This window comes from Myotis myotis, unplaced genomic scaffold (genome assembly GCF_014108235.1).
Source record: "Myotis myotis isolate mMyoMyo1 unplaced genomic scaffold, mMyoMyo1.p scaffold_m19_p_6, whole genome shotgun sequence".
In the NCBI taxonomy this organism is placed as follows: domain Eukaryota; kingdom Metazoa; phylum Chordata; class Mammalia; order Chiroptera; family Vespertilionidae; genus Myotis; species Myotis myotis.
Window position 1 is genome coordinate 60,206,873 of NW_023416368.1, and position 16,981 is coordinate 60,223,853.

The 16,981-nt window shown below is 42.2% G+C and overlaps 1 protein-coding gene across 2 annotated transcripts in view; it reads right to left on the reverse strand.

Annotated features, from left to right (window-relative positions):
* Nucleotides 1-9,493, reverse strand: part of KLHL2 (kelch like family member 2) — an 80,583-nt gene extending 71,090 nt beyond the window's left edge. Inside the window, exon 1 of one of the 2 annotated variants that reach the window (XM_036312378.1) lies at nt 9,215-9,493. In XM_036312378.1, the coding sequence (XP_036168271.1) occupies nt 9,215-9,240 (26 nt within the window). In that variant the 5' untranslated portion in view covers nt 9,241-9,493. The remainder of the gene's footprint in view (nt 1-9,214) is intronic. The other variant, XM_036312379.1, reaches the window with a different exon arrangement.
* Between the last annotated feature and the right edge of the window lie 7,488 nt (nt 9,494-16,981).

Below are 16,981 nucleotides of genomic sequence, written 5' to 3' on the forward strand. Positions count from 1 at the left end.
TGTGCAGGGCACTGCATCCAGTGGATGAACCCACAGCTGGAGTGCACTCTACTCCCTGTGGCCTCTCGTGTGTGTGAGTGTGTGAGTGTGTGAGTGTGTGTGTGTGTGTGTGTAGAGGGATGAGTTACACCTGGCCTAAGAAAAAGTCTAGAAGCCAAAAGATGGCAGAACATCTAGATCTGGTGAGGTGGCTGAGGATATACTTTATGGTATAAGAAATACTCTCAGACTGCGACCTCCCTTCTTTCTTTCGTAAAGAAAACAGTAGGAAAAAGGAGAAATGTGTAGATATATGTAACCTATACAAACTGACCATGTAACCCTGAATGTCCAGACATACAACAATTTAGTAATATTTACATTGGCTTCTAGTTTAATAATTTGGAGTTTACAACACAGAGAAAATATAACATTGAGGATCAGCAAACTATCATAGAAAGTTTTTCAGAAAATGCTCAGAATAGAAGCAAAAGCAACTCTGCCCTAGAAAGAATATCATTAAGAGTCAAGAATGCTTCTAGTTACTTAAGAAATTAGAAATTAAGACTTGTAGTATTAGAGAATTAACTTTAAGGCAGCTACCACACAACCAATGTTTATATTGATGCTTTCTTAAAGCTATTTTCAGCTCCCGCTTTCTTTATGTATTCCAGAAGCTCTGCAAAGAAAAGGCTTTATTCAAATGCTTAAAGAAATAAGTAAGAAATAACATTAAAATTTTTTTAGTGTTCTTTGTACTGACAGCCACTTAAAAAGATAGCATCCTGCTGCACAAGTCTACTTCTGCAACACTAAAGCCCTTTCCATAGTTTCCCATTTCCTATGTTTTGTGTTAGATGGTCTCTCATTCAGAAGTAGAAATGAGTAACAGAAAATTACACTTCATGTCTAAAACTATAGATGTGGGAAATGAGCACATACTAGGAAGCAGATAAGTGGTAGGTGACATTTTAAGTTATACCATTGTAAATGTAGAATTACATCTTGTCCCTGCTTCCGTTGCTCTTCATTCTGAGAACTGTCTTCTTTAAAAATGTCTGGAGGAGATACTTTTCCAAGGTTTTCACTTTTAAGTCTTTCCCTAACTCTACATTCCATAATCAATCTTAAAATTATCCAATGGTCTATTGTTACAAAACATACCCTCTCCCTTCCTCTCTGAAATATATATATATGTTTTAAAAATGTTAATGTCTGCCCTAGACATGTAAGAACTTGAACTATACCTTCAGTATATAGTTTTAGGATTGAATATGAAGCATCTTGTGAGATTAGCAAAACCTCCTATCCAGACACAGAACACCTTACAGACAACATCAAAATAATGCCACTGAAGAGTTCAGTATAATACATATATCGCTAAAAGTTTCCTTCTCAGAGCTGGAAAGGAAACATCTAGATAAACTGGAAATGCCCAATGTTACTAAAATGGATTAGCCCTTGGCCTAGGCAGTTTGGCTCAATGGATAGAGCATTGGCCTGCAGACTGAAGGGTCCCAGGTTCAATTCTGGTCAAGGGCACATGCCCAGGATGTGAGCTAGATCCCCATTAGGGGGTGTGCAGGAGGCAGCCGATCAATGATTTTTTGTCATCATTGATGTTTCTATCTCTCTCTCCCCCTCCCTTCCTCTCTGAAATGAATACAAATATTTTTTAAAATAAATAAAATGGATAGCCCTTAAGGCAGAGTGCTGAACCTCTTGGTGGACAGAGGAAGATGGTACATGCCACCCCTCTTCAGACCCCCAGGACTTGGCTGTGTGGCTTTCTGGTAAGTTGTGGGGAAGCTTTGGCAGGAGGAGGTGGTTGGGATGTCTGAGGTGAAGAGGTTGATGGAAGCTGGAGCATAATTGCTCTCAGACAGAACAATAGAGCTGTATAAAGCTCTGCTTCAGTTGAACTCGCTCTCTCTCCTTCTTTCCCTCCCACCTACATGACAAACAGAGCACAATCAGGCACTTTTTGTCCCTGACAGTGCCTATTACCAGGAAAGGGACCAGGGTAAAAACATACCTTATGCAAGATCATTCTTATTTTAAAGAATATGTTATACACAATTAACAAAGCACTGTCAGAGTGGGATATTTATGAGGTTCTACAAGAGAAGGAGGTTGATGAGTCATTTCAAACATTGTCATGTCTTTTATCACTCATATTTCTGATATTGTTTTGCCACCTTTCCTAGTATTGCCATCACCTGACTGGTAAGCGAGGGCAGCAACATGACTTGGCAATTCAGTTGAATGGGCTACATTTTCCAGCACTTGAGTGCAAAGGCACGAGAAGAGGGCCCAGAATCAGCTGGATGGCCTGGACTGTCCTCCTGCCTGAGCCAAATACTAACCAACTGACCTTGGATTAATTACTCAGCCTCTCTGGGCTTCAGACTGTTTGTTTATAAAAAAAAAAAAAAAAAAGGTTTTGTTGTTCCACAAATATGTCTAATATAAACCATAACCTGAAAGTCAAAGGTAGTAACACGTCCCCTACTTGCCTCAGGGAGCTATCCAAGCACTAAACACTACCGAATGTAAACAGAGTTCAGAAGAAAAATGTTAAAGTGGGGAGCTAAACAGAATGTGGAGATACGTTTTTATGGATTTTATTGGTCTTCCTCATCCTTAATTGCAACAGTCAATTAAAATTATTAGTAATACTCCAGATAACCACCACTGTTAGTGAATCAAGGAGGTAAGCCCTGACTAGATGCCTACTGCATGCTCTGTACTCAGCAGGGGAAGGGATATAAAGGAGGCTGAACACTGCAGCACTCTCCAGTTACCATCTAACTGGGGAGGCACATCTGAAGAGGAAGGGCACAAGTTAGTATACAGGTGCAAGATTACAGGCTACTAATTATAAATACCATTGGAATGCAAAGAGCTGGAATGAGTTGAAGGAAATAAGAAAGACTTTGTGAAGGAAATGGGGCTCCAACTCAGTTATTTTAACTGGGGGCAGGAAAAAGTCTGGCATCTCCTGGCTTGTGATAAGGCAGATTTTGAACACATAAGATATGGCCAAAATGATGGAGGGCTGTGACTACCGGGCTGAGATAGCTGGTTTTGACATCACTCCAAGATATTGGGGGGGAGGGGGGGGGGTCAAATAGTAGGTGGACTAAAAGGTGAGGAGAGAAGACAGAGCTCAATAGGAGAAAAATCAGGTATCAAGTGACGAAATCTGTTCATTAAAATAGTAGCAGTCAGAATGGACACTTGAAACCAAGGCTCTACAGTTCCTGGAAGCTGATAAGATGTGGAGGGTGATGAGAGAAATCAAAGACCATTCCAAGGATCTGGGTAGACTGATTATTCCACTGAATAAGTAGAGATGTTATAAAGGGAAATCAGCTTGAGAACAAAAATTATGAACTCAGCTTTAGAAATGTTAAATCTGAAATATGAGCTAAGAGTAGAGTCAAGTCTGAAGCACAGCTCTTGAGCCCAGTCTTAAGAAACAGATGGAGCCACAACTTAGCAATTAATAGTTGATTGAAAAGAAGACTTGGCCAAGGCCAACATCTGTGAGGAACAGCTACTGCCAATGAACAGTAACAGAAGAGAAGCCACGGAAGACAAAAAAGTGATCCACAGAGAGAGATTAGAGTCCCAGTTTCTCCTCTATGATAAGCTTGGGAAAGTAATTTAACCTTTAAAAAAAGATAATTAAAAGAGACCTGCCCAGCTGGTGTGGCTCAGCAGTTGAGCATCGACCCAGGAACCAAGAGGTCACTAGTTCGATTCTTGGTCAGGTCACATGCCTGGGTTGCAGGCTCGATCCCCAGTGTGGGGTGTGCAGATGGCAGCCTATTGATATATTCCTTTCTCTCATCGATGTTTCTGTCTCTCTATCCTCCTTCCTCTCTCTAAAAAGCAATAAAAGTACATCCTATATAATAAAAGCCTGATATGCAAATTGACCAAACAGCAGAACAAACGGTGGAACGACCAGTCACTATTATGTGCACTGACCACCAGGGGGCAGACACTCAATGCAGGAGCTGTCCCCAGCCCACAGGCCAGCCAAGGCCGGTGCCAGTGTGGCGGGGCCCCCCAACGGCCCCGCCAGTCACCCCACAGATCAGCCCTGATCGCCTGCCCGGCCTAGGGACCCTACCTGTACACGAATTTTGTGCACCGGACCTCTAGTTTTAAATAAATAAATTTGTGAAGAACAATTTAAAAATTTATAGGACCCACACTACAAGGTAGGTCGTTGATAAGATTAAATGAAATAGAGTAATAAAATAAAGTAAATCACATTTAGCAACTTAAAAACTAGAAGAGAAACCAAGAAAAGGTAATGTCATGGAAAGCAAGGGCTTGTTTTGCAATGTAGAATCAGTGAAAAGAACTGGTCCAAAAAATACATTAGCAAATGCCAAAAGTCTGAAATGAAAAAGTACATAAGACAAAGTATATTAACTCACCCTACAGTAATTGTATTATATATTTGTTCCCTATCAGTTTCAACCACGAGGAAAAGGACTTTGTTTTGTTTTCTGAGTTATTCCCAAAGCCAGGTCATAGTAGGTACCCAATAAATCTGAACAAAACCTGAACTCTCTCATTTTGAACAGTAGATACATTTAGAATTTGGAAGAATTCTATCGAAAAGCATTCTGAAAGGCAATTTTCAATTCTTCATATCACCCTGATCTTAAGAAAGAAGTTGAGTTGTTTTCATAAACACTCCTGGTGCAGTTCCATGACAATCACAGATGAGTAAATTTAGAGTCACCTTCACAAAAGCATACTTATTAATGTTTATTAAATGCCTACTAAGTGCACTAGAAAATATTAATCAGAAACAAGAGGTTTTTGGGGGTTTTTGGTGGGAGGTGTAGCAGTGATTTTCCAGCATCAGAAAATTTTAATACTACATAAATGCTACTATTCCAGAACCCACTTCTCAAGTTCCCAAATGCAGATAGAAATTTTCTTTATATATTACACTTCCTTCAATACGCAAGGATTCATTTGTCTTCTTTCAACATTACCTAAGTATTTTAAAGATTTTTGTCTTTGAGGAGGTTCACCAAAATCTGAGAGATGCCCAATTTACTTAGGACTAGTTAAAAAAAAAACTAGTTAAACTTTTATAGCCAGAGGGCTACACAAGACAAACAAATGGATATTGGGATAACCAATGGTGAAGTTCCAAATTCACAGAAATTGAATCTTAGAATTAGAAACAGCATTAAAGGTCATTTGGTCCAGTGGATTGCAAATGTCAGACTTCTATGAACTTTCAACAGGTCTATGACAAAATGAGGCCAATGTAGTAAGTTTTCATAAAACTAAATTTATTCCACCTAAGAACTATCCTTTATTCTGAGATTATATCCATCTTTGAATTGGGAAGGGGTACTAAAGTGTCCTTTCTTTTACAAAAAGATGATAGCTGATCAGTAGTTTATCAATAATTTCTTTACTTGGCAAAACAAAAACAAAAAACTCAGCAATTCTATGTTGGACTTCAATTTGACAATCTTCTCCTGCTTAAATCCCTTAGAACACAGTCAACAAGATGTTTGCCAACCTATGCTTGAACACCTCCAAAGTTCAAGTGTGTCCAGTGATGCGGAATCGACTGAAAAAAGATATGGTTGCACCTGAAGCATGTTTGCTTAGATTTGAGAAGGAAAAGCAAAAAAAAAAAACAGGTCTGTAGAGAGAAAGTCAACTTGTGAAAGAAGAGCCAATAGGAAAACAAAGGCCAAGAAAACTGTTCAGTGAGGGGAAGTCAAAGGATGAACTGTGAACTCTGAAAGTTAAAATATAGAAAACATTCCTGAGATCGGGGCTTATCAGTTTACATTTCCTTTTGCACATCTCAGTTTATGGCCTGAAACTCCTTTACGAATTTACACCTAATTTTTAGTTGCACACCTTTCCGATTCTGAGGCACATGTCCCATGGTCATACTACCACCCAGAATTCAAAAGGCAACAGCATCTAAATACTATGTGTACTCAAGGATGCAAAAACACAATAAGCAGAGATATTAAAGCCCAATAACAATCAATATGAAAATCGAAAAAGATGAGGAGTGGAAAAAGGAGAAGAAATCAAAACCTAATTTCAACAAGCCCATAGTGAAGGAACAAGGGAGCCTGGGCAGAGTCGCCTCCACTCCTCCGAGACAATATGCCAACAGGCAAAAAGAGAACAAGGTGGGATTTGAAAGCAATGTAAAACTGACTGTTAAGAGAGAAGTATGAGCAAAAGTGCCACACACAGTGCCAGACAGAGAGACGGGCATTCTAGTATTTGCAGAATGAATGAAATAACAAACAAACACTCGCACAGAGAGGATCTGAGTCCCTGGTTCCCATCATCCAAAGCACTTTAAGCCCACGTCAAACATCTTTCTTTGCCTTAAAGCCCAGGCTACAAATCTAACCTTATGAGAAGCTGAGCCCTCCCAATAACGTTCACCGGCCTCTGTCCTGGTCTAGCTCTAGCCCAGTGAGGCCCGAAGAAACTGCTTCCCGAAGACACTGCCTGCATTTCTCAAACCCAGCACCCGTGGTACAGAGTAGAAGGAAAAAACAAGTTAGTGGGAGTGGAAGCAAACAGGCCAAGGGGGCGGAGGGAGACTATTTCTGATTTACAGAGAGGTAAACAGCACTCTCAGGGACTCTGCAATGAGAGTTAATCCTCGATAGTCCAGGTGAAAATACAACCTATTTGTATTTATTATTAAATGAACAGAAACAATGCAAAAGTCTCACCAACTCTGGCCACCCGTGATTTAAAGAAGTTTTAACAATGCTTTCATCACTGTGGGCATTCCAGGTTTTCCATGACCTCTCAGCCTATCATTGTTCCAGCACTATTAATGGAGTCTCAATACCAAAGAACTGTGCAAGACACCAAAACTATTACTAGCTGATCCTTCCTAGATTCCATTTATCAACATTTGCACGCAAATATCTCTTTTTTTAAATTACAGTTTACATTTAGTATTGTTTTGTATTAGTTACAAATGTACAGCATAGTGGTTAGGCCAGCGGTTCTCAACCTGTGGGTCGTGACCCCTTTGGGGATCGAATGACCCTTTCACAGGGGTCACCTAAGACCATCGGAAAACACATATATAATTACATATTGTTTTTGTGATTAATCACTATGCTTTAATTATGTTCAATTTGTAACAATGAAATTGGGGGTCACCACAACATGAGGAACTGTATTAAAGGGTCGCGGCATTAGTAAGGTTGAGAACCACTGGGTTAGACCGTCATACACTTTACAAAGTATCCCCCTCACCCCCGGTCATTTTTTATTATTTCTATTTAAATCACTGTTTATGTCTCTACTCCCTCCCTCCAGAGTCTGCTTTTCCACACCCATTCTTTTCACCTGCATTCTGAAATCGTCTTGTTCTTCCCCTTAAAAAAGAAAAAAGTTTTTAAATATTTTTATTAATTTCAAATTAAGGATGGGAGAGGGAGAGAGGGAGAGAAACATCAATGATGAGATTCATCCATAGGCTGACTCCTGCATGCCCCCCACTGGGTATGTGCCCATACCGAAATCAAATCGTGACCACCTGGTTCGTGGGTCAATACTCAACCACTGAGCCACACCGGTAGGGCTTTCTCTTTCTTGAGGCCCCTCTGCTTGAAAAGCAAAAAGGGATTGTAGAGAACTGACGTAAAGGGGGCAGCTTTGCCACAGAAAACATCTACACGGTTTATTGCACATACCATGTGTTGTCTACATACAGGTAGCATTTCCTGCCTTATGTGCCTCTAAGCCTGGACATAACTTGTGCTGGTGCTGTGCTCACACTGCTGCTGTTCACAATCCACCATCATGCTTCCTAGGAGCCAGGAACTTTCCTGAACCTGCTAAGGAACAAAACCAGACCACAGAGCCCTCAAAGCCACAGTGATCATGAAGCAACTGAGCCCTCATTTCTACCAGCCCACGAGGGTCGATTCAAGAGGCTTTATCATCTGCGCCTCAGATCCCCATGACCTGTTCCACTCAAGCTAACAATGCCATGAGGCAGTTTTAAAAAATTGTAATTCCAGAATCCTATTAGCTCTCCTAAAAGGATTCAGCATCAAAAAAAAAAAAAAAATTATTCAGCACAAGCCTCATATCCATATTTTGGCTGGAATGCTACCAAATAATAATCACAAGAGGCAGATGAGGCACAACTGCCATGGAATGAAGCTGGCCAAATCGAGGTAAAAACAAAAAAACAAACCGTAAGACTCCATGAATAAACTCTCATGAAAAGGTAAGCCGTTCTTCAGAATGAGGTGTGTCTGCGGTTTTGAGAAGTCAGATTCAAAGGGCTCTTGTTCCTTCATAAAGGTTCAACAGAAGGAAAGCGAATCAAATCTGAAAATTTCAAAACTCGGGATTTCTAGTTCACTTTTACCAAAATGTTAAAAAATAAAATAAAATAAAATCGTGTACTCAATCATGTAACATCTCCCCTATAACTGTTCAGCTGTTATCATGTCTAAGAAGTAATTCTGTTGTAGGCGATCTTGAATGTATCTGGGTACCAAGAAAAAAAAGACACCTGTGCCCGGCAGGGCGCTCCACTACTGATGTGTCCAGGGCGCCAAGGCAACAGAAGATGCTCTGATTTCGGGATACGATCTTCTGCAGCGCCCGGGAAAAGAGGTCACATGCCCCGGGCCGCCGAACGGCTCCTTCAGTGATGCCAAGGCTCCTCGGCTCATTCTACTAGAAATTCGGAGAAGCCAGCAACCTGAGACCCATTCATGGAGACGCCGGGCGCCGGCACTTGCCAGCAGCCTTCTGCCGGCGGACTCCCGAGCATCACCTCCCCAGCCCCTAGAAAGGGGTCGGGCACCTGCAGCCCGTGCATCTCAGGGAGGCACACGCGGGGGGCAGCGCCCCCAGGCACAGTCCCAGCCCGAACCCCCTTTTCGCCGGGGGCCGGGAAGACCCTCCCAGGAAATCCCGGGCAGCGCGGTAAGTCACCGCCGGGCCGGGCTGAGTTTCCGTCCGCGCCCGCCTGGGGACTGCGGGCACCGCGCCTCGTCACGCCCCGCAGCTCCCACCGCCCGCCGCCCCCGGCGTCGGCTCCCCCGCGGCTCCCGGCGTCCAACGCCGGCGAGCACCGGGCGGCAGTCCCCGAGCAGCGCCCGCGATCGGCGACACGTGCCGCAGCGGCGCCTCATCCGCAGCGGCACAGCCCGCCCGGCCGCTCACTCACGCGGGAGGCAGCGGCGGCGTCTCCATTGTGGCTCCTCTCGGGCTTCAGAACGCAGGCACCGACCGCCGCCGCCAGCACCATTCCAGCCGCGGACGCCGGCACTGCCCGCCCGCCGAGCCGCGTTCCATCCGCCCCGGAGGGGGAGCCGCTCGCCTCACCGGGCGCCACCACCTGCGGCGGCGGCCCCCGCGGCCATGGCCCGCTCGGCCGGGCGCGCTCCGTCTGACTGCGCGGCTCCCGCGCTCGCCCGAGTGCGGGGCGGCGGCGGCGGCGACGGGGGGACGGGCGGGCGGGTGCGCGGGCTCGGCCACTTCCGGGTTCGGCCCCGCCGGCGCCGACGCCGTGACGGGACGGCGGTGCGGCCTCCCGCGGCGGCCGAGGACCCCTCCCTCGGCGCCTCCCCTTCCTCCTCCTCCTCCTGCTGCTGCTGCTGGGGCCACGCGGGCGTGGCGGGCGCTGCCGGCGGGGCGGGGCGGGGAGGGGCGGGGCGGGGCGCCTGCGGTGGGATCTGTGGGTCACCCGGCTGGGAAGCTAGGAAACTGGAGGTGGGGTGTTGTCTGTGCAGGAAAAGGGCGCCCGAAAGCACAGCATAAGCGCTCGCTGTCCGCTGACTGCTCTGCTTCACACGCTGGTTCACATTATTCTCTTTTGATGTGAGCCTGTGCCCAGGGAGGTGGGAAGGCTAAGCATAACCAACCAAAATCCCTCTGCAGATGGTGGCACTGAGGCAAGAAGAAGTGAATTTGCCTAAGGAAGCTGGGCCTCCTTCCTCCGTACGTGATCCACTCGCGTGAAGTGAGCACCTGCTCAGCAAGGTCTCCGTACCAGGGGTACCACGGAGAGCAGAGCCAGGTCTGCGGGTGTGGAGAGCTGGCCATCTAGACCGATAAGAGAGACAAAACGATGCCTATGCTGAAGAGTGAAGAGATGTGAAGAGATGGGGTGCTATTTTAGGAGTGCTCAGGGGAGGCCTCTCAAAGGATAACATTTAAACAGAGATGACAGAAAATGAATCGAGTAATGCAGAGAGAGTGGGGGCATAGGGAAGAGCAATGCAGAGAGACTCCTATGCAAGATCTTGCCTGGCCTGTTGAGAAAAAAAGGAGAACAATGTAGCAGGTGGTTCTTCACGTGTGCCCGCTGGACAGCAGTAATATCTGGGAAGTTGTTAGAAATGCGAGATCCCCAAGCCCGCTTCAGATCTGCTGAATGGGAAACTCGGGGGGGGGGGGGGCGGTGGGCGGGGGGGCGCAGTCTGTGCTGCAACCAGCCTTCCAGGTGATGCTGACGGCAGCTAAGGTTGGAGAGTCTGGAGTAACTGAAGCACAATGAGGACCGAAGAAGGTGGGCGGAGATGGTGTGGAAGGAGCAGGGATAGATTGCATAGGCTTTATAGGACACCGGAGAAAAGAAGCAACTAGAACGCTGTGAGCAGCTTGATCTGATGATTAGTTAAAGGATGCCTTTGCTGCAATTTGTTTTAAACTATTCTCCAAAAAAAGTGAGGGAGGGAATAGAAAAAAGAAGATAGGCAAAATGTCTATTTTGGATGCTGAGTGATGGGTGCGTGGAGGTGATCATCATTTGTGTGTATGTTTCAAAAGGTGCATAAGTTTTATGTATTTTTTAAATGACTGCTTGCTATATGAGCAACATATGTAGGGAAGCAAAAGAGCAAGCAAGGAGATTAGCTTGGTGGGATGAAAAATAAGCATGACCTGGAAGTCAGAGTGATGGAGAGTAGTGGTCAGATTCTGATTCTACTTAAAAGATAAAGCACACAAGAATTGCTGATGGATTGGCTATGAGTATAAAAGAAAGAGCAGAGTCAAAGATGATCCCAAGGGTTTGGTCTGGGCTCTTGGGAGAGTGGAGTTGACATTTACTGAGATTGGGAAGACAGAGAAGAAACAGATTGGGGGGGTGGGGGATGGGAAGGGAGTATTTGTACACTGATTTAGACATGGAAAATTTGAGATGCCTATTACACATCCATGTGAAGATAGGTATAGACAGATACGTATCTGGGGTGGACTGAAATGTGTAGGTTGTCAACATATAGACGGTATTTAAAGTCAGGGGACTGGTTGAGATCAACCAGATAATGTATCTGGAGAAAAGAAGAGAACCAAGGACTGAGCCCCAGGGCACTCCAACATTAAGACAGAAACATGAGGATTCAGCAAAGCAGACAGAGAAGGAGCAGCCAGAGGATCAGGAGAAGTGTCTTGGTAGCCCAGGCTTAGATTTAATCAGGCATCTCATCTGAGCAATTTGAAAATGTTAATTAATCTACACTGAGCTTTTGTTGTTTTCTGAAAAGACAGTGACGAAACCTCTGGCTTTGAGACATAAGCAGGCCTGCCTCAGATTCCTAGCAATTTATGAGGCCAAAGTTTCCATTTTCATCTTTGTGTGGGCCAAGTCAGTCCACAAAACTGGCGCTCGGCCAGATGCAGCCTCAGCACTTAATCCTGTCTCACCATCCACAACAAAAATGCTTGTCAGGATGAACAGAAATCATCTGGGGGGGTGGGGGAGAGAGACTTTTCATACGTCTTCTTTTGTGTGTTTCACCATTTTCTCAAGTAAAGCACACAGATGATTAGGAATAGATACCCAAGGCCACCAAAAACTTCTTACTTTTATTTCCTTTGGCATAAGAACTGATTGGACAGGTACAGGTGTTTGACCTCTCTCCCTGCTCAGGTTATTAACTCCACCTACCTACTAATTATTCTGTAAATGAGCTCTTCCCTCCCCATTGAGGAATGAGATCTTAGAAAAGTCCATCTATTTCTATAAAGTGAAATAGAATAATTCCTTAAGCAAATTAGTAACCATAACCTAAAGCTAATGTAAGTAGCCAGGATATCACTTGTGAAAAATGGGAGAATAAATGGTGATGGAAGGAGACTTGACTTGGGGTGGTGAGCACACAATTCAATATACAGATGATGTATTATAAAATTGTACGCCTGAAGCCTATACAATTTTACTAACCATAGTCACCCCAATAAATTGAACAACAACAAGAAGAAGATGGAACCACACAGAGGGACAAGTCCATGACAGTAGCTGATGGCAAAAATTACTTAGATTAAGTTGAGATCAGATGTTGCAACAGAAATGCATGATATGACATGGCAGGCACGAACATATCACATGGCAAGAATCCCGGAACTGAGAATTGCTTCTGTAAAGAAAATACTTAAATTTCATCAAAGAATATAAAAGATCCCATATTTTTTTTGTAATTCCTTCTAGTATAAAGATAGCAAGTATAAAAAGTATCACTCAAAATAATAATAATAATAATAAATAAAAAAATAAAAAGTATCACTCATTCAAAAATAGGGTATTAAAGAAGATGGAGCCTGGCTGGCATGGTGCAGTGGTTGAGCGTGTCTACCTATGAACCAGGTAGTCACGGTTTGATTCCCGATCAGCGCACATGCCCAGGTTGCAGGCTTGATTCCACTGGTGGGTTGTGCAGAAGGTAGCCGATCAATGATTCTCTCTCATCATTGATCTCTCTCTCTCTCTCTCCCTCTCCCTTCCTCTCTGAAGTCAATAAAAATGTATTTTCATAAAAAGAAGATAGAGGCCTTCAAAAAGTCTTCTATCCTAAAGAGTTAATCTGAAATGGATTACTTGGGTTGTTTTTCTAACTTTAAATTGAGGTTTTTGCTTTCTTTTTATTTGGAAGCAGTTTAGTGTGCATAAAATAGTATGAAGTATTTCAAAATAGTCTTGTGAGACTGTGCTATTTATTTATTTATAAAAAAAAAATATTTTTATTGATTTTTTACAGAGAGGAAGGGAGAGGGGTAGAGAGTTAGAAACATCGATGAGAGAGAAACATATCAGATCAGCTGCCTCCTGCAAACCCCCTACTGGGGATGTGTCTGCAACCAAGGTACATGCCCTTGACCGGAATCAAACCTGGGACCCCACTCTATCCACTGAGCCAAACTGGTTAGGGCAAGACTGTGCTATTAAGCAAGTAGATTTGACAATACACCAAGGTATTTAATACAAGCTTTGTGGTGTTATATGGGTGATGTGAATCTTTTGCTCTCAATAAATAGAAAATCCTTAATTGAAGGAGTCCTGCATTTATATGAATTCAGTTTACAAATTCTTGCTTCCTTTTACTATTATTTTTTAAATGTTTGCTTCCTTGTATTTATTATATTTAAGATACCTTCCTCACTTCCAGGGCAGCACACCTGCCCATTATCCTGTACCGGAGGTTCCTGGAGAAATCAAAGCAAGTTGTTTGCTGCAAAGTTTAATTGGAAATCTGTTGGAAGTATTGGTTCAGGAAGCATCCAAAAATAGACTTCACACTAATGTATATCAGGTAAGCAGTTTCTCTGTGCTTTTTTAAGGAAAGGAAATTTACTTAATCTATTTTTACTTATATATAGTTATAGGATATCTATTTATGTAGTCTGGTGATGTAATACTTCATTACAGAATTATCTAGGACTAAACATCTTTCTACACAGTCAGCAATGCTGGGGGAGGGGGCAAGAAAAAGCAAGTAAAAAGTCTTGACAAGTAATGGGAGCATTATTAGGTTGTTGCCATGCACATACACACAAACTTTTACACACAGCTTTAGTTTGTCCATCACAGCTGTTAATAACATGGGCTCTAAACAAAATGGTGAAATGTTTGCTTTTTGGCATTGTCACGTTCCCCCATCTCGCCCCTTGTTTCTTTTTGGCATCAATTTATCTATCACCTCTAACCTTCGCCATCTGCAGGTCTTCAGTATTCTCCATTCATCTTTTCGATCAAACTTAGAAATTATCTTCTATCAGTTAACAAAATGATTAGTGGTTTACATATTATTATATATGGGGTAACTTCCTTTGGGGTTATTTATACCCTATCCCCTATTATCCCTCCTCCTAGAATGTATTCCAATGCTTTGTATATTATTTTAATTACAACATTTTTGATGATGAAGTGTGATGTTGAAATGTCTTTTTCATTAATAGAAGTATGACTGTACTATTAATGAAGAAGAATGATTTACTATAATAAAGGACAATGCTGAGAGAGGAGATAAAAAATATTCTTCTTAAACTCTAGACCTTTTGAGACCAAACCTCTGGGAGTTTGTATTATTTGTTCAAATTGTTTCCACAGCAATATGAAAAGATGAGTCTTGAATGTCCACATAAATCCTAAAATTTGAGCTCAGCCCAAGTCTTGGAATTATTTTTGCAAGTAAGGATCCTTTGCCAAGAAATCCTTTCTGGTTCTTAATCTGGTACTAGTCAGCTTCTGGAAGCAAAGAAGCATGTTTAAAGTAGGTATAAGTAGATAGTCAATTCCTCAGGCATCCATATTTCCTCATTTTCCTTGTTAAGATCTTGGTAATAATCCAACCCCCAAAAATAGAATTGAATTCAGGCTGCATATGTATGAGAAGTATTCTTCATTGAACTAAAATTGAACCCAAACTGCCATTTTGAAGTCTTTGTTAAAAGCCAACTAAAATTAAATCATGAGGAAAATATCCCTAGTCACATTTTCTGAGGCAAACTGATTCAACCAATCTTAATTGTGTACTTAGGTATTATATCAACTTTTTTTCTGTGCCAGATATGGGAAATACTAATCACCCTATTTTAAGTTGCAACGACCCCTAGCACCCTCTACATTCCCTAAATTCCTTTTCTGGTTTGTTTTTCCCAGAGCACTTATCACAGTTTGACAAACTATATGTTTTACTTCTGTATTTTATTTATTGTCTATCTTATCCCTTGGAATGTAAGCTTCATGAAGGCATCAATTTTAGTGTGTTTGATTACTGCCATAGCCCCAGGCCTTAGAAAAGTACTGGCACATAATATGCATGCAACAAATACTATTGAATGAACCAGCTGGCACAACTCATATACACTAGCCAAAACATTTATCTCCAGGAGCATACATTGTAACTCAAATTCATGCATTTTAACAGCTATATTACATCTATATATTAATTTTTATTCTTATTTTATTTTTAGAAGCATAAAATCATTGCTCCCCAGAATTAAGGAAGGTACAGAGAAGGTTTCTTTGATTTTAGTCCATCAGCCTACACTTAGAAGAATGACATCTTTGATGAATACATTATAATAGATGAGGAGTGGCATAGGAGTAGAAATAATGAAAAGCTTAAGGCAAAGATTCTGCCTTTAACTTCAGACACAAGAAATAAATCCAAGAAATTAAATCAAATTAATTAAATAAAAACACCAGTCAACAAAGTCTTCACAAATAATTCAAATACTTGAGCACTTGTGAAAGAGAAAGGCTCATAGTGGAAAAAGAGGGTATGTTCAGTGGACAGTAAAAGAAGATTTAAATAAATGATTACAAGAATGGGGTAATAAGAAATAAAGCCTATCTGTAAATGTTAAGGTCAGATTCTAGGGATCCTTGAATGGATTTTAGGCTTTATATGAAATAAGTAGACAAGTATGGGAGTGTGTGTGTGTGTGTGTGTGTGTCCATGTGCACACATGTATTTGGCCAGGTAGTGCAATAAACAAACTCTGCTCTTAAGATTTTTAATCTAGCATTGATGTGCAAAATTAATGACAGATGGGAGAGACTAGAAACAGGAAGATTAGTAGGGAAACTATTACAAAAGTTCATGTGTGAGATGATAAAACTTGGAGTAGAGTACACTTGACCCTTGGACAATGCATGGGTTAAGGACACCAACTTCCAACGCAGTCAAAATCCGTATATAACTTTTGACTCCTCCAAAACTTTACTAGTAGCCTATTGTTAACCTCACTGATAACATAAACAGTTGATTAACACATATTTCGTATGTCATATTATTATATACTGTATTCTTACAATAAAGTAAGCTAGAGAAAAGGTAATGTTATTTAGAAAATCATACAGAATGCTGAAACCGGTTTGGCTCAGTGGATACAGTGTCCGCCTGCGGACTGAAAGGTCCCAGGTTCGATTCCGGTCAAGGGCATGTACCTGGGTTGCGGGCATATCCCCAGTGGGAGATGTGCAGGAGGCAGCTGATCGATGTTTCTCTCTCATCGGTGTTTCTAACTCTCTATCTCTCTCCCTTCCTCTCTGTAAAAAATCAATAAAATATATTTTTAAAAAAAAACTTTATTTATTTTTTTAATTAAATCTTTATTGTTCAGATTATTACATTTGTTCCTCTTTTTTTTCCCCCCATAACTCCCCTCCTCCCAGTTCCCGCCCCACCCTCCGCCCTCATTCCCCACCCACTGTCCTCATCCATAGGTGCACGATTTTTGTCCAGTCTCTTCCCGCATCTCCCACACCCCTTTCCCCCCCAGGAATAGTCAGTCCATTCCCTTTCTATGTCCCTGATTCTATTATAATCAACAGTTCATTCTGTTCATCAGATTATTTATTCACTTGATTCTTAGATTCACTTGTTGATAGATGCATATTTGTTGTTCATAATTTGTATCTTTACCTTTTTCTTCCTCTTCCTCTTCTTAAAGGATACCTTTCAGCATTTCATATAATCCTGGTTTGGTGGTGATGAACTCCTTTAGCTTTTCCTTATCTGTGAAGCTCTTTATCTGACCTTCAATTCTGAATGATAGCTTTGCTGGATAAAGTAATCTTGGTTGTAGGTTCTTGGTATTCATCACTTTGAATATTTCTTGCCACTCCCTTCTGGCCTGCAAAGTTTCTGTTGAGAAATCAGCTGACAGTCGTATGGGTATTCCCTTGTAGGTAACTGAGTTTCTT